This window comes from Macaca nemestrina, chromosome 10 (assembly GCF_043159975.1).
Source record: "Macaca nemestrina isolate mMacNem1 chromosome 10, mMacNem.hap1, whole genome shotgun sequence".
Lineage (NCBI taxonomy): Eukaryota > Metazoa > Chordata > Mammalia > Primates > Cercopithecidae > Macaca > Macaca nemestrina.
Genome location: NC_092134.1, coordinates 77,153,419 through 77,170,754, shown reverse-complemented (window position 1 = coordinate 77,170,754; position 17,336 = coordinate 77,153,419). Strand labels below are relative to the sequence as shown.

Below are 17,336 nucleotides of genomic sequence, written 5' to 3'. Positions count from 1 at the left end.
TGTGAGACTTTACCTTGTGATCCTGAGGCAATTCTCCTTAATAAACTCCCTTTCATATATACATTTATCCTATTCATTCTGCCCCCCTAGAGAACCTAAGGCTCTAAGAGCGGCGTTCAGAGGATCTACAGATATCTGCTGTAGACACGCCCACGAAGTCGCCTCTGTGCCTACGTATCGGGTCCTGTGACCACAGGCGACCTCAGTCCCCTGAACCATCTTTGCACTTCTCAAACGCACACCCCAGCGCCCTTTCTCGCCAGAGGTATGAACTACATCTCCCGACAGGCGGCGTTGTCCCCTTCCTTCCTCTCCCAGGCCCGAGCCATGGCAACAGCGTGACGTGGGGGTACCGAGAGCTGCGGGAGCAGCGATCCCGGCTTCAGTTCTAGCCTACCCGGCAGCCTACACGGGAGCAAGGCGAGAGGTGCTGCCGCCTCCCGTCGCCCCTGCGCTCGGAGGCCCCCAACCAGCCAGGCGGCTGCCTCTTGCTGCTCCTCCTTTGGAGTGAGGAGGGCGCAGCCGGTGTCAGAACTTAGAGGGGCGGTCAGGGTCGCGCGCATGGCCTGGGCGGGCTCGCGGCGGGTCCCGGCTGGGACGCGCGCAGCAGCCGAGCGCTGCTGCCGGCTCTCCCTCCGCCCGGGCACGCGCCCGGCCCCGCCCCCAGGCCCTCTGCCGCCGCCGCCGCGACCAATGAGGTGAGAGGGAGGCGCGGGCGATCGCGGCTGAGGGCACCGGGTCGCTGCGGACCCCGGGGTTCCGCGGTGGAGGGGTGCTATACTGGGATGCAGGCGCAGCGGGGACTGGCAGCAATCATGCCCTGGGAGCTAATGTAGAGCTTTGGAGAATGCTTTTGCAAGTTGTACGAGAAGGGAAGTCCTCGGGGTGAGTGTCCAACCTCTTCTTGGCCCTTGCGGGCGCCCTGGGGTCCCCGGGGACAGTGATGCTTCCTTAGAGTCTTAGCTTTCAGCAGTAGCGTAGGCCCAGTCAAAAGCAACTAGCACTTCCCACACACCCCGCTTTTTCTCATCCTCCTCCACCCCGCCCCCAGCCCTGTCCTTAGCTGCCCTCGACCTTTTGCACTCGTGACTCCCTGGCCAGAGAGAGCCTAGCGGGCTGCAGCAGGTGCTGGGGGGAAAGCTTGTCTGGACGACCTTCGTCTGGGATGCACTATTCTTCCCCTTCACCTAGAAATGATAGAGGATTACAAAGAACTATAAGGTTGGCTCCTCTTTCCTTTGGTCTTAGGTTTCTGACCTCCTGCAGCCTCCTCTTGCCTCGGGCTGCCCAGATCTTGGCGGCTGAGGCTGGCTTACCGTGGAGCCGTTCCTTCATGGGATTTGCTGCCCCCTTCACCAACAAGCGAAAGGCTTACTCGGAGCGTAGAATCATGGGGTAAGCATTCTCTGCCCTGCATCCTTCCACTTCCCCTTTCCCTCCAAATAACCATGTCCAGGCAAGAATGTCAGGGTATCATCAGTGGGCAAGATTCATCTCTAGCCATCCCCCTCCCCAGCTACAATACTGACCCATAATCCTCCTCTGCCACCCTCCCGACCTTAATTTCTCCCTTCTTGGTTGCTGTGCATGTGCTTAAGTGAAATGAGACTAGGGTTGGACTATACTTTAAGACAACAGGGCGTAGCTGGGTGCGGTGGCTCACATCTGTAATCCCAGCACTTTGGGAGGCTGAGGTGGCCAATTGTTTGAGATCAGGAGTTCGAGACCAGCCTGGTCAACATAGTGAAACCCTGTCTCCACTGAAAAAAATAAAAATAAAAATCAGCCTGGCACGGTGGTGGGTGCCTGTAATCCCAGCTACTTGGAGGCTGAGGCAGGAGAATCGCTTGAACCTGGGAGGCAGAGGTTGCAGTGAGCTGAGATTGTACCACTGCACTCCAGCCTGGGCGACAGAGCAAGACTGTCTCAAAAAACAAAACAAACAAAAAACAGGGTGTTTTCTGGTGACCATTTAAAATTTTTTATGGGTACATAGTATGTGTAAATATTTGCAGCGTAACCTTTTAAATATATTTTGAGCATAATAGCTAACTTATCGAGCACTTGCTACATGCTAGCAGCTTGACTTAGATATTTTACATAGATTTTTCTCATTTAATCCTCACAACAAACCTATAAATTAGGTGAGAAAATGGAGACACAGGTAATTTACCTAAGGCTACATTGTTAAAAAATTGTTAGAGTTGGGATCTGATCCTTGTGTGATCACCAGTAAAATTGACAGCCTCTCTGTTCTCCCTAGATGGTCCCTCTTAAAATCAAAATAATGAATGCAAAAGCATTCTGTAAACTGCAAAATATAAGGTAACGATATCATAAGGATTTGCACATTTGCTTTTGGGAAGTTATTCATCCAGGCTTATTTGGGATCTCTAGTTCCTGAAGGTGCATGGTTAGTGGGCAAAGGTATGAATTAGGGGCCTACAGCAAGGAGGAACCTGACCCAGCTGGCAGCTCCTTGGCCTGTGATTCTTCTTCTCCTAGGTACTCAATGCAGGAGATGTATGAAGTGGTGTCCAATGTCCAGGAGTATCGTGAGTTTGTGCCCTGGTGTAAGAAGTCTCTAGTGGTATCCAGCCGTAAGGGTCACTTGAAAGCCCAGCTGGAGGTTGGCTTTCCACCTGTCATGGAACGTTACACCTCTGCAGTTTCCATGGTCAAACCTCACATGGTCAAGGTGAGGCCTGTATGAGAGGGATGGACTGGATTTTTTCTTTTTAGCAGTTTCATATTAAAGTGCTATTTTGGCCTTCCTTGTGATGATTTTATCTCCATGTGTCAAGTATTTCCCTAATATCAGAAAGAAGGAAAATGGCTTTCCTTTATATTGTATCCTATACTTAGTAATGTTATTTAACTACCTGATTATCCTATTCTAGGCTGTTTGTACTGATGGCAAGCTCTTCAACCACTTAGAGACCATTTGGCGATTCAGCCCTGGTATTCCTGCCTATCCTCGAACCTGCACTGTGGACTTTTCGGTGAGTCAGGAGGTTGTGTAGCAGAGGACTAGGACTGGGTATGGGGAAGGGCTGGGGTACTGTGACAGGGTTATTTATTTATCTATTTGAGATGAAGTCTTGCTCTGTCGCCCAGGCTGGAGTGCAATGGAACAATCTCGGCTCACTGCAACCTCCACCTCCCGGGTTCAAGCGATTTTATTGCCTCAGCCTCCCAAGTAGCTGAGACTACAGGCGCCTGCCACCAAGCCCACCTAAGTTTTGTATTTTTAATAGAGACAAGGTTTCACCATTTTGGCCAGGATGCTCTCGAACTCCTGGCCTCAGGTGATCCGTCTGCCTTGGCCTCCCAAAGTGCTGGGATTACAGGCGTGAGCCACCGCACCAACCTGACAGGGTTATTCTTTTAAGTATAGCTAGCATTTCCCAAGTTAGTTAGTTTCCACAGGTCTGAGCTTGTGTCAGACTTGTATTCTGTGCTCAGTCCCAAGTTAGGGCTCTTAAGGGGATCCAACGAACTAGATGGAAAGGGGTAGAAAAGGCACTGAGGAACAGTAACCCCCCTTGCATTTGGCCAGGGACTATCCAACATTGTCTGGAAGTTTCTGACTGTCTCTTACCCGTTCCCAGATTTCCTTTGAATTTCGTTCTCTGCTGCACTCCCAGCTGGCCACCATGTTTTTTGATGAGGTTGTCAAACAGAATGTTGCTGCCTTTGAGCGTCGGGCAGCCACCAAGTTTGGTCCAGAAACAGCCATCCCCCGTGAACTGATGTTCCATGAAGTGCACCAGACTTGAGGCACGGGATTGTTCCCTGACCTCCCTTCTACCCCACTTCCCTTCGCAATTCTCTTATTTATTTGGTTTGGCTCCTGCTCCAATTTGAAAGGAGTCTGTGTTCGTAATACTGTTTCTCCTCTCAATTCCCCAGAAATTGGGTTCTATGCTGGCTGGAAATGTTAGGGGAAAGAGAAGGCAAAGGATGTGGAAATGAGAGGTGCTTAGGAAAGGGTCAGGCCCATCGGAGGAGCACCATATGCCTGCAGCCTTTTCACTACGAATTAGAATAAGGACTATGTGGTTGTCTCTGGGCCTTATCAAGACACCTTAGTGTCTGACCAGGGGAAGATAGTAACTTTTCTAAGGATTGAATAAATTGAGCTTTTCTTCTGGCACAGAGGTACTGAGTGGTAAGGAACTTTTATCCTGCCTGAGATTCCTCAGGAGAAAAGGCAACCTGCCTCCAGCCTGAGATACATAAAGCCTCATTTTAAGACTATAAGTCCATGCTGCCTGGCTACTAGAGAGCAAGGGGCTTTCTTACCATCAGTGCTGAGGAGAAAAGTACTGAACGGAAACGGAGTTGTCTTTGTACTCTTGAGTTGTACCTTATTCTTCCACTTGGCCTGAGTTTTTATAAAATTTCAATAAATTGTAACAGTGTGAATTTGGCTTTATTATATTGTTTCTTGGGGCAATAATGTAGATATAATAGAGTAGAAGGAAGTTATGGCTTCTTTTCCTGGGGGAGTGAAGGTGTAAGAAGGCCTCTTGGACACAGTGTCCCTGCTAACTATAGTAGCACATTCTACAAGCCAGGACCTAGTACCCACCCCCTTGCCTATTTATAGACTTTTTCAGAAGGTCAGTTGCAGCAGGGATCTCAGGACAGAATCATCTGGTCTCGGACCTCCCATATATGTGATGCCCTCAGGACCACCTCTTGTTATTTTTGGGACCTCCTTCAGGGAAGCTGTAAAGAACAGGCACGCCAAGAAGTACCAGAGCCCTCTAGTGGCTCTGGTCCTGAGGTAGCAGTACTAGCCCATTCGTCCATGGTACAGTTTGTTCCTTTCTCAGTGGGCTAGACCAGTTCTTGGATTAGTCACATAAGCAATTGAGAGTCTCAGCTATAGCCCTTGAGTATGTTGCCTTAGACAAAATTAGCAAAGTTAGGGGCTAAACATCAAGGACTTCCTAACCTTGAGGAAGGACAGAAACCTCCTTTGGAAATCTCTCAGGGAGGCTTTCCTCTGGTTAAGGTAAAAGAGTCAAACCTGCCTAAAGATAAATGGATACAGATTACTTTACTTATAACCCACTAAGTTCAGGATCTTGCTAGCTAGATTCTTTACCTCATAATAAAGATTCTTCCAGGCCTTATTTAATAGTAGGCTCAAGCATTGTTAATAAAAACATTTATTTTGCATTTTATACAGAACAACCTGAAGTTTGCATCATGACTTGACATTTACCCAGGGGTTTACAGTGTGTCCAACTCAACAGTGTGGTTCTGGGACTGGGTATCCACACAAACACAGGCAGGAGTTTGGAGGAAAGATGGGGGCACAGCAGGAGTGTATCTCAATCCTTTCTCAAAGAAGAGGAAGTAGAGCATTCTGAGTTGCTGAAAACCTGTGCAAATGGGGCTTCTAAAACAAACATTGTACTGTGAGCTCTCAGGGAAAGGGAGGAAAAGGATATTGATAAATAAGGAGGCATTTTCTTGAGGCAGGGGACGAGGAGGGAGGTTTACTATTTTTAATGCCCTCAGCCCCAGTACCTGATAATCAGAGGAGACCATGTCCAATCTTGAATCAATTATCTGTTCAAAAAGAGGTGCTATTACCCTAGGGACAAGACCCTGAAAATATCATGCTGGTCATTCCTGAGTCCCTGTTCTATGCCCCACAGCATGTTAAAAGACAGGGGTTGGTGGCGGGTGGGGAGATCAGAGGATAGTGGCTTGTATTCTATGGAAGTAAAAAACTTAGTTCACATTAAGCACTGATAAAACCCAATGACTGGGCCCACAGATCTGAGAGGTCTCTAGCAGGGACCAAGAGGGGTGGTCCAGAACATCCTCAGCCTGAGGTGCAACAGGTGTAGAAAGTCTGGGAGGAGGAGGTGAGTATTAAAGTAATGGGAAACAGAACACTCCCAGACCTTAATTGGATAGTTTTTTAAAAAAGAAATCAAACATTGGGTGCCAGTCACAACAAATGCCATGCCTTTATGGTCACTTGATAGTATAAAAAAATTGCCAAAGCACGTCCAGCTAACCAACAGGTCTTGCTAGAAAGTGTTTGTGTGTATGGGAGAGTGCCAAGGGGCTTGGTACAGCTGACTATCCAACACGATTCCTATGGAAACAGAAGGGGCAGAGTCCTGGTTTGCTGGCTTATTGAGGGCTTGGCAGAGAAGAAGCTAAAGCTCCGAAGTGACTGCAGGTTCTCTGCAACTGGCTTTGACCCATGGAAACAGGAGGCAGATTCTCACTCTAGAGATAGTGAAGGGGCCAAACCTACTCATACCACAGGCATTAGTCCCCGTCATCCTCCAGGACCACCCCTGTGATGGGCAACTCATACCAGGCAGGGGAAGGGAGCTGATTAGGGAAGAAGGGATCATTTTTCATCTTTTAAAGTCTTAATTTATATTTTAACCTCAAACATATTATCAGTGCCTCAGATATAATTTAATCTTATGTCTTTAAAGGCCCCCTGAAACAAAAGTATACTTTTTATTTAGGCTTCCTCACTTTCTGGTAGTCACTTTCCCCCAGTCTCCAGTTTTACCCTGACTTAGAGTCCACAAACTTCATCAGACCCTCTGTACTCATGGACTTGGGCCTTTCTAGAGGGAAGCCTAAGGCTCGGCTCCAGATGAGCTGTGCCAGTACACCCAATGCTCGTGACACCCCAAACAGGACCGTGTAGTAATTCATCTCCGTCATGCCATAATACTGTAAGGTAGAAGAGAAAAAGGGTTTAAGGCAGAGGCAGAGACAGTGGCATGTACAAGTCCTGGGTGATAGAAACCTTAAAAGCTCAATTTTCTGTTTTTCTCCAAGGACTTAGCCCAGTCAACCTTAAATAGAAATGACACTGAGAAAAGTATAGCAATTGGGATTCTGAAAACAGAGCAACCCCAACCCTCGACCCTGTCATAGTCAACTTTATCAAAATGCTCTGTGAAGGAAGTCCTTGCTCTGACTAGGAGTTAACTGACTTTGTTCATGACAGATAACAATAGGGTTTGGTACAAATTAGAGGGAAAAGAGGGAAAGGAGGACTTACCTGGAGCAGCACCCCACTGTGAGCATCTACATTGGGCCAAGGATTCTTGGCTTTACCCTGCTCTAAGAGGACATTGGGCACAATCTTGTATAGCTGAGCAACCAACTTAAACATGGGGTCATTAGGCAGGTGTTTCAGAGCAAACTCTCGCTGACAGGTATATCGTGGATCAGTCTTCCTCAGTACCGCATGGCCATAGCCTGGAACAACCTGTAAAGAGTGGGGAAAAAAGATAGTATTCTCAGTGGAAATTCTTTTTTTTTTTTTTTTTTTTTGAGACGGAGTCTCGCTCTGTCGCCGAGACTGGAGTGCAGTGGCCGGATCTCGGCTCACTGCAAGCTCCGCCTCCCGGGTTTACGCCATTCTCCTGCCTCAGCCTCCCGAGTAGCTGGGACTACAGGCACCCGCCACCTCGCCCGGCTATTTTTTTTGTATTTTTTACTAGAGACGGGGTTTCACCGGGTTAGCCAGGATGGTCTCGATCTCCTGACCTCGTGATCCGCCCGTCTCGGCCTCCCAAAGTGCTGGGATTACAGGCTTGAGCCACCGCGCCCGGCCTCTCAGTGGAAATTCTTTTATTTTTTGAGACAGGATCTCACTCCTCTGTCACCCAGGCTGAAGTGCAATGGCATGATCACATCTCACGACAGCCTCGACCTCCCATGCTCAGGCAATCCTCCCACTTCAGCCTCCAGAGTAGCTGGGACCGCAGGTGCACACCAACACACCTGGCTTTTTTTTTTTTTTTTTTTTTTTTTGGTAAAGATGGGGTCTGGCCGGGTGCGGTGGCTCACGCCTGTAATCCTAGCACTTTGGGAGGCTGAGGTGGGCGGATGACCTGAGGTTGGGAGTTCGAGACTAGCCTGACCAACTGACCAACTCGGAGAAACCCCGTCTCTACTAAAAATACAAAATTAGCTGGGCATGGTGGTACATGCCTGTAATCCCAGCTACGAGAGGGTGAGGCAGGAGAATCGCTTGAACCCGAGAGGCGGAGGTTGCAGTGAGCCAAGGTTGCACCACTGCACTCTAGCCTGGACAACAAGAGCGAGACTCTGTCTTTAAAAAAAAAAAAAAAAAAAAAAAAAAGATTAGGGTCTATGTTGCTCAGGCTGGTCTCAAACTCCTGGGCTCAAGTGATTCACCCACCCTGGACTCCCAAAGTGCTGAGATTATAAGCGTGAGCCACCACACTCGACCTATTTAAAATCTTTTTTTAGAGACAGAGTCTTGCTATGTTGTCCTGGCTGGAGTGCAGTGGCTATTCACAGGAGTGATCTTGGCACACTTCAGACTTGAACTCCTGGCCTCAAGCAATCCTCTTGCCTTGGCCTCCCAAGTAGGCGGGACTACCGGTGCATGCCATTGTGCCCAACTAGAAATTCTGTTCTAAATTCTTCAAGGTAGATAAATGAAAAAAAAAAAAAAATCTCTAATTTAGGGACCTCTTTCATTCTTTTCTTCTTAATTCTTCCAAATTGCAGAACTTGGGTCTTGGTTTCTTTCCTAGTCATTAAGCATCTCTGCTTACCCGTCCCGAGTTGAGTGTGTTCCAGATGTAGTCTCGTAACTTCTCATCTGACACATCTTTGCCAACTTCCTTCTGCAGCTGTGTTAGCCAGACAAGCACTTCCTATGGGTAAGGTTTGGGAAAAAAGGGCATGTTAATACATATGCCAGGAGACAATGCCAAGATCAGAAACAAAGCATGGGGTAAGGAAAACATGTAGCAGGAAAATAAAAAAGAATAGTCTTACCTGATTTGCCAGTCCATGGAGAGGCCCTGCCAGCCCGTTCATGGCTGCTGCAAAGGACAGGTAAGGGTCTGAAAGGGCACTGCCCACCAAGTGGCTGGTATGGGCACTTACATTGCCACCCTCATGGTCACTGTGGGGAAGTAAGAAGGGAGAGCCAAGGGGAGAAAGAAGGGGCAGATTATGGAAACCTTGCTGTTCTCTTATTTGCCACTTACTAGCCTAGTTACGGGCTCATGCCAGCCTATAGCCAGTCAGTTACACCTAAGCTCTTATAAAAGACATCCTAATCTTGGCCAGGTGCGGTGGCCCACGCCTATAATCCTAGCACTTTGGGAAGCCGAGGCGGGCAGATCAAGAGTTCAAGAGATCAAGACCATCCTGGCCAACATGGTGAAACCCCGTCTCTGCTAAAAATACAAAAATTAGCTGGGCATCATGGCACACACCTGTAGTCCCAGCTACTTGGGAGGCTGAGGCAGGAGAATCACTTGAACCTGGAGGTGGAGGTTGCAGTGAGCCAAGATTGCGCCACTGCACTCCAACCTGGCGACAGAGCAAGATTCCACCTCAAAAACAACAACAACAACAACAACAACAACAAACATCCTAATCTCATTACCAGCTTTTGTTCACTCATCCACAGCTGGAGAGGTTACTGGCTGATGATGCCTGTATGCTCTGCTCCATGACTCCAACCTAGGTTTAATAGCAATGGCCCGAAGAGGGAGCTCCTGGAAAGCCGAAGGACTATCTAATGTGAGCAGCTAGTACCTTTTCCCAGCCAGAAGCACCATCTTATTCTCAGCATGGTTATGGTAATTTCTTTAGGCCTCTTGACCTTCCTTACTAGACCCTTTTCTTGCCTTGTATCATCCTTGATGCCACATTTCTGTCTTCTTGCTGCCTATCATCTGTTCTCAGAAAATGAGAACATAAAGGAGCTTTTAAAAAAATTTCCCAGTTGAGGCTCCTAGCGGCTGTGGCTGCTGGGTCTAGCTTACCTGTGGATGGTGAGGTACAGGCGCATGAGCTCAGTGAACTGAGAATCAGTATAGCCTAACATGTTGGTGAAATTGTGGGACCAGTCCAGATTAGAGTCAATGGCCCCAATACCGCTGCCTTCTCTGTAGAGATTTCGGTAGATCTTTGCTGCAATACAAGGTAGCTTTGCGATTAAATCCATAGAGTCTTCATAAATCAACTGACAGAAGAGGAGCAAGATGGAGAAAAAAAAAGGAATTATCAGCAAAGAAGAATTAGACAGGGATATTGTCTGTCCTCCATGAATTGGGGCTATTTGGGGTGATGGTCAGTTATATGATGGGTTGTTATATATTGAGTATGTCTGAAAGTAGAGAATAATCATAACCATTTAATTGAATAACTATTATGACCCAGGCACTAAGTGATTTGTAATACTATCTAGTGTACACTAAAACATTATTCCCAATGCTTACTACTACAAAGTATATAATGACTGCCGTTTTAAAGATGAGCAAACTAAGGCTCATAGTATTAGGTTAAATGCCAAAGTCAGGTTTGAACTCTGATATGGTTTTTTGAGATGGAGTTTCACTCTTGTTACCTGGGTTGGAGTGCAATGGTGCAATCTTAGCTCACTGCAACCTCCACCTCCCAAGTTCAAGTGATTCTCCTGCCTCAGCCTCCCAAGTAGCTGGGATTACAGGCATGTGCCACCACGCCCAGCTAATTTTGTATTTTTAGTAGAGACGGGGTTTCTCCATGTTGGTTAGGCTAGTCTAGAAACTCCTGAACTCAGGTCATCTGCCTCCCTTGGCCTCCCAAAGTGCTCGGATTACAGGTGTGAGCCACCATGCCTGGCCCTCTGATATGTTTAATCATGATCTTTTTCACTACACCATGACTTTACATTCACTGTGTTAAGACACTAGGTTTTATAGCCAGGTATGGTGGCTCACGCCTATAATGCCAGCACTTTGGAAGCCTGAGGCTCGCAGATCACTTAAGGTCAGGAGTTCAAGACCAGCTTGGCCAACATGGTGAAACCCTGTCTCTTCTAAAAATACAAAACATGAGACAGGCGTGGTACGGGCAGGCACCTATAATCCAGCTACTCCAGAGACTGAGGCAGGAAAATTGCTTGAACCCGGGAGGTGGAAGTTGCAGTGAGCCGAGATCGCGCCACTGCACTTCAGCCTGGACCACAGAGCGAGAAGTGTCTCAAAAAAAAAAAAAAAAAAAAAAGGCCAGGCACGGTGGCTTACGCCTGTAATCCCAGCACTTTGGGAGGCCAAGGCGAGCAGATTACGAGGTCAGGAGATCGAGACCATCCTGGCTAACATGGTGAAACCCCGTCTCTACTAAAAATACAAAAAATTAGCCGGGTGTGTTGGCAGGTGCCTGCAATCCCAGCTACTCGGGAGGCTGAGCCAGGAGAATGGCCTGAACCTGGGAGGTGGAGCTTGCAGTGAGCAGAGATCGTGCCACTGCACTCCAGCCTGGGTGACAGAGCGAGACTCCATCTCAAAAGAAACAAAACAAAACAAAACAAAAAACCACTAGGTTTTAATAATGAATTCTATATTCCATCTTTCAAAGAAAATTCACTGTATATGCCAAGGATCAAACAGTGATATTCAATTGTTATTTAATAACAAAGGCTTCCTTTTATTTTTTTTGGAGATGGAGTCTTGCTCTATCGCCCACGCTGGAGTGCAGTGGTGTGATCCTGGCTCACCACAACCTCCACTTCGCGGGTTCAAGCGATTCTCCTGCCTCAGCCTCCTGAGTAGCTGCGATTACAGGATGTGCCACTATGCCCGGCTTAATTTTGCATTTTTAGTAGAGGGGGGTTTCACCATGTTGGTCAGGCTAGTCTCACACTCCTGACCTCAGGTGATCCGCCCGCCTTGGCCGCTCAAAGTTCTGGGATTACAGGCGCGAGCCACCGCGCCCGGTGAGGCTTCCATTCTTTAAGCACTTACTATGCAACAGGTACTGTGCTAGTTATATTATTTGCAGTATTACCTTTTCTGTTCTTACAATAATCCTGTAAGGTTACATATACCTCTTTTTATAGATGAGGAAATCGGGGCTTAGCTAAGTTACCTTGTACAAGGTCACCCATGTAGCCAAGAAGCATTACCTAGCTTACATTATTAACTCATATCACATTTAGTTTTTGAGACGGAGTCCTGCCCTGTCGCCCACGCTGGAGTCCTATGGCACGATCTCAGCTCACTGTAACCTTCACCTCCTGGGTTCAAGCAATTCTTGTGCCTTGGCCTTCTGAGTAGCTGGGATTACAGGTGTGCACCACCATGCCTGGCTAATTTTTTGTATCTTTAGTAGAGACAGGGTTTCACCATATTGGTGAGGCTGGTCTCGATCTCCTGACCTCAGGTGATCCACCGCACCCGGCCCATGCCACTTTTTAAAAAGTTGATAAACAGGCCAAGCATGGTGGCTCACGCCTGTAATCCCAGAACTTTGGGAGGCTGAGGCATGCGGATCACGAGGTCAACAGATCGAGATCATCCTGGCCAATAAGGCAAAACCCTGTGTCTACTAAAAATACAAAAATTAGCTGGGCGTGGTGGTGTGCACCTGTAGTCCTAGCTACTCAGGAGGCCAAGGCAGGAAAATTGCTTGAACCCAGGAGGCGGAGGTTGCAGTATGCTGAGGTCATGCCACTGCACTGCAGCCTGAGCGACAGAGTGAGACTCTGTCTCAAAAAAAAAAGAAGTTGGTAAATAAAAAGCGTATATTTTTGGTTTGTTTTATTTTGAGACAAAGTATTTTGAGACAGAGTCTCGCTCTGTCACCCAGGCTGGAGTGCAGTGGTGCTATGTTGGCTCACTGCAACCTCTGCCTCCCAGGTTCAAGCGATTCTCCCACCTCAGCTTCCCGAGTAGTTGGGATTACAGGTGTGCACCACCACGCCCAGCTAATTTTTGTATTTTTTTGTAGAGATGGGGTTTCGCCATGTTGGCCAGGCTGGTCTTGAACTCCTGACCTCAAGTGATCTGCCTGCCTTGGTCTCCCAAAGTGCTGGAATTACAAGCATGAGTCTCCACGCCTGGCCTACTAGCAAAACTTGATCTGTCAGCTACTTCAAAAATTTGATTAAATTCAACAGCTTAAGGTTACTTCACAATTAAACAGCTGGTTGCATCAGAGCAATCAATCTCCTTGTTCTGAGTGACCTTAAGTCAATTAGAGGCCTAGAAGCTAAACTCTTTCAACTCAAGAGATTATACTGTTTATCTAGAGTTAATGGAAATTATTATAGAAGAAATGTTCTGTGCAGAAGATCATCCTCTTAAGGTATATGTAAAAAAACTCCTTAAAAGCTCAAGAAGGCTGGGCACCATGGCTCACTCCTATAATCCCAGCACTTTGGGAGGCTGAGGCAGGCAGATCACAAGGTCAGGAGTATCTCAACATAGATGAGGCCATATGCCTCATGCCTGGCCAACATAGTGAAACATAGTGAAACTCTGTCTCTACTAAAAATACAAAAATTAGGCCGGGTGCGGTGGCTCAGGCCTGTAATCCCAGCACTTTGGGAGGTGAAGGTGGGTGGATCACAAGGTCAGGAGTTCAAGACCATCTTGGCTAACATGGTGAAACCCCAACTCTTCTAAAAATACAAAAAATTAGCCGGGCATGGTGACAGGCGCCTGTAGTCCCAGCTACTCGAGAGTCTGAGCAGAAGAATCACTTGAACCTGGGAGGCGGAGCTTGCAGTGAGCAGAGATCGCGCCACTGCACTCCAGCCTGGGTGACAGAGCGAGACTCCATCTCAAAAAAAACAAAACCCACAAAAATTAGCCAGGCGTGGTAGTGCACACCTGTAGTCCCAGCTACTGGGGAGGCTGAGGCTGAAGAATTGCTTGAACCCAGAAGGCAGAGGTTGTGGTGAGCTGAGATTGCACCACTGCACTCCAGCCTGGGCAACAGAGTGAGACTCCATCTCAAAAAAAAAAAAAAAAAAAAAAAAAAAAAAAAAAAAAAAAAAAGGGGGCGGGCATGGTGGCTCACACCTGTAATCCCACATCCCAGCATTTTGGGAAGAGGTGGGCGAATCACCTGAGTTCAGGAGTTCTAGACCAGCGTAGCCAACATGGTGAAACCCTGTCTCTACTAAAAACACAAAAATTAGCCAGGAATGGGGGTGTGCACCTGTAATGCCAGCCAGGCATGGGGGTATGTGCCTGTAAGTCCTTGTTATTTGGGAGGCTGAGGCAGGAGGATCACTTGAGTCCAGGAGTTCGAGGTTACAGTGAGCTATGATCATGCCACTGCATCCTGGCCTGGGTGATTAGAGAGAGACCTATTTCTAAAAAAATAAAAATAAAAACAGCCAGGTGCGGTGGCTCATGTGCCATTTCACTCCAGCCTGGGTGACAGAGCAAGACTCCATCTCAAAAAAATAAAATAAATAAATATAAAGAAAAAGAGGCCGGGCACGGTGGCTCATGCCTGTAATCCCAGCACTTTGGGAGGCCGAGACGGGTGGATCACGAGGTCAGGAGATCGAGACCATCCTGGCTAACACGGTGAAACCTCGTCTCTACTAAAAATACATTTAAAAAAATGAGCCAGGCGTGGTGGCGGGCGCCTGTAGTCCCAGCTATACGGGAGGCTGAGGCAGGAGAATGGTGTGAACCCGGGAAGCGGAGCTTGCAGTGAGTGGAGATCGCGCCACTGCACTCCAGCCTGGGTGACAAAGCAAGACTCCGTCTCAAAAAAAAAAAAAAAATATATATATATACACACACACACATATATATATACACATATATATACACACACACACACACACATATATATATAAAGAAAAACAAAATGAAAAGCAAAATATTAAGATTATATGACCTTTTGTACCTGCTAATGTGTGCAGGTACAAATATACACATTCACACCACCTAAAGCATTTATAAATAAGCCTTTATAAACAAATGCTTTAGGTGGTGTGAATGTGTATATTTTGCATCATTCTGATACCAACTCCCTAATGCCAACCAAGTTAATATCAATTTTAAATGCTGTCTTCCTCAACTGCAAATACAATTCTCTATACACAGTTGGTGCCGAATTAATATTGACCAACCAAATGAATCTAGATTTGCCAAGGACCCAAGGGGGTTGCATCAGAGTAGTGGATCATGCTCTTCTGTGTTTTGCACCACAGTGAACTCTTTAGGGCCATCTTGGTGGCTGGCACCTCCTGGCCAAAAAGCATTTAATGTACCTGGTTTGTAAAAAGAAAATTTTCTGTTCCTATACTACCTATCTCCAAATAAGAAGCAAAAGAAAATGGTGCATCCTCCTGTAAACCTAGCCAGATCAATTGTACTTTTACCCAGTGTTTCTGAGTTTGTGGGCTCCTAGAAGAGGATGGAAGGAATTATGTACTATGCAGTGGGATAAGAAACAATCTTTCCATACCCCAACCAGAGTTTTAAACTATTGACACTTCATTTTCAGAGAATAAAGCTCATTTGTTTCTGGATCTGGAGCCTATTCCAGGGATACTAACCACTCTACCACCCCTCACGTATATCTTAGGTTGGTTAGCCGAGAACATGACTGATTGGCATTAGTCCTCCTAGACTCCAGAGTTGGAAGTAATTGCTGTTCTCCCAACTTGTAAGATTTCTCAAAGTTTTCCGTATTTGAAGAAGATGGGGAAGGAAAGTGACCCTCTGGCGCTAGTGTTGAGACTGCTCTGTGAAACCTTCCTCAGGGACCCTGCAGTTAAGTCACATCCTTTTCTTTTCTTGTTTTTTTCTTTTTTATGTACAGATGGGATCTTGCTATGTTGCCCAGGCTGATCTCAAACCCCTGGCCTTAAGCAATCCTCCCAACTCAGCCTCGTGAGTCACTGAGATTATAGGTGTGAGCCACCTACCTAGGTCTCTTTTCTGTTTCAACAGCCCTGTGTACATACCTCTGTTACAGCAAGACTATGGAATTTTTTTTTAGATGGAGTCTCACTCTGTCACCTAGGCTGAAGTGCAGTGGTGCAATCTCGGCTCACTGAAACCTCTACCTCCCCGGTTCAAGTGATTCTTCTGCCTCAGCCTCCTGAGTAGCTGGGATTACAGGCGGCTGCCATCACGCCCCGCTAATTTTTTTTTTTTTTTTTTTGAGACGGAGTCTTGCTCTGTAGCCCAGGCTGGAGTGCAGTGGCCTGATCTCAGCTCACTGCAAGCTCCGCCTCCCGGGTTTGCGCCATTCTCCTGCCTCAGCCTCCGGAGTAGCTGGGACTACAGGCGCCCGCCACCTCGCCCGGCTAGTTTTTTGTATTTTTAGTAGAGACGGGGTTTCACCGTGTTAGCCAGGATGGTCTCGATCTCCTGACCTCGTGATCCGCCCGTCTCGGCCTCCCAAAGTGCTGGGATTACAGGCTTAAGCCACCGCGCCCGGCTAATTTTTGTATTTTTAGTAGAGATGGGGTTTCATCATATTGGCCAAACTGGCCTTGAACTCCTGACCTTGTGATCCGCCCGCCTTGGCCTCCCAAAATGGGATTATAGGCATGAGCCACTGTGCCCGGCCGACTATGGAATTTTAATAATTTCTTTTTTTACACATAGGTCAGACTAACCAAACAAACAGTCTTGGTGATAGAAACCATACTCTACTCAGCTTTGTAATTCCAACAACTGACAAAAAACAAGCCTCCAGTGAAAATTCGTTAAGTTAGTTTCTGATTAACTCAGAGGTAATTTTTCTAAAGATTCTATATTTTTTTTCCTTCCCTTCACACTCAAGTCCTTTGACTCCCCATCACACACGGATCACCCCACCCAAACTTCTTACCTCCCAGTACTTGGTTCGGCTGATACCCTCTGCATATGCTCGGGCAAAGTTACTTTCACTGTTCAGGGCTGTAACGGCTGCACTGAGCTGAGACATGGGGTGTAGATTGGTGGGAAAGTTGTCCAGCATGGTGACCACATGGGAAGGCAGAGCTGCCCTCTTTGCCCACTCTTTTGAGAGCCAAGATACCTGTGGAAAAAGAGAGTGCTCAGAACACCAGAAAGGACAAGGAAGGAGAAAAATAAAAAAGGACAGCAACATCTGAGTAAAAAAAACCCAGGACAGTTGAATCCAATCCATTTACATAGCAGAACTCTGCTCTGATTTCTTCCCCTCACTACGCATCTCTATAAATGTTGGATCAGCATTAAGTGTCTGAGATTAGAGAAAGGCAAAGAAGGGGAATGAGAAGAGCTAATAACAACTTTCTGCTTTACCTGTTCCTCTGTTGGGATCTGTCCAGTTACCAGCAGCCAAAATAAGCCCTCAGGCAGGGGTTCTTCCCCACCCTTAGCCTTGGGTAGCAGTTTCTGGCATTCAGGGATACTAAAGCCTCGGAAACGGATGCCCTTGAGAGAAGAGAATTACAACTCAAGTTTATAGAAGTCACACAACTGACTGGTCTTACTCATCAGGCCTTACGACAAGTTAGAGCAGAACTTTTTTGTAGACATGGGGTCTTGCTATGTTGCTCAGACTGGTCCCAA

At 47.1% G+C, this 17,336-nt stretch overlaps 2 protein-coding genes across 3 annotated transcripts in view; one reads left to right on the top strand and one right to left on the bottom strand.

The window, feature by feature from the left end:
• Positions 1–373: 373 nt before the first annotated feature.
• LOC105474146 (coenzyme Q10A) lies at positions 374–6,633 on the top strand. 2 transcript variants are annotated; one of them, XM_011728592.2, is made up of 5 exons: positions 374–698; positions 1,249–1,395; positions 2,506–2,698; positions 2,901–3,002; positions 3,612–6,633. In XM_011728592.2, exons 1-5 carry the CDS (start codon positions 562–564, stop codon positions 3,777–3,779), a joined length of 747 nt encoding a protein of 248 aa, XP_011726894.1. In that variant the 5' UTR covers positions 374–561; the 3' UTR covers positions 3,780–6,633. The 2 variants fall into 2 exon arrangements, with proteins under 2 accessions (XP_011726894.1, XP_011726895.1); XM_011728593.3 differs by lacking the exon at positions 374–698 and adding an exon at positions 705–885.
• The window catches only part of LOC105474148 (citrate synthase), a 31,601-nt gene continuing 19,427 nt past the window's right edge, over positions 5,163–17,336 (bottom strand). Inside the window, exons 5-11 of the mRNA XM_011728594.2 lie at positions 17,067–17,198; positions 16,630–16,818; positions 9,819–10,018; positions 8,818–8,947; positions 8,592–8,693; positions 7,061–7,270; positions 5,163–6,726 (exon numbers count right to left, since the gene is read on the bottom strand). Coding sequence (XP_011726896.1) covers positions 6,556–6,726; positions 7,061–7,270; positions 8,592–8,693; positions 8,818–8,947; positions 9,819–10,018; positions 16,630–16,818; positions 17,067–17,198 — 1,134 coding nt within the window. The 3' untranslated portion in view covers positions 5,163–6,555. The remainder of the gene's footprint in view (positions 6,727–7,060; positions 7,271–8,591; positions 8,694–8,817; positions 8,948–9,818; positions 10,019–16,629; positions 16,819–17,066; positions 17,199–17,336) is intronic.

Bases quoted from the DNA above. Each gene is read 5' to 3' on its own strand.
- LOC105474146 (XM_011728592.2), top strand. From the start codon at position 562: ATGGCCTGGGCGGGCTCGCGGCGGGTCCCGGCTGGGACGCGCGCAGCA. The intron at 1,396-2,505 runs GTAAGCATTCTC...TTCTTCTCCTAG, and splicing joins TCGGAGCGTAGAATCATGGG to GTACTCAATGCAGGAGATGT. The intron at 2,699-2,900 runs GTGAGGCCTGTA...ATCCTATTCTAG, and splicing joins TCAAACCTCACATGGTCAAG to GCTGTTTGTACTGATGGCAA.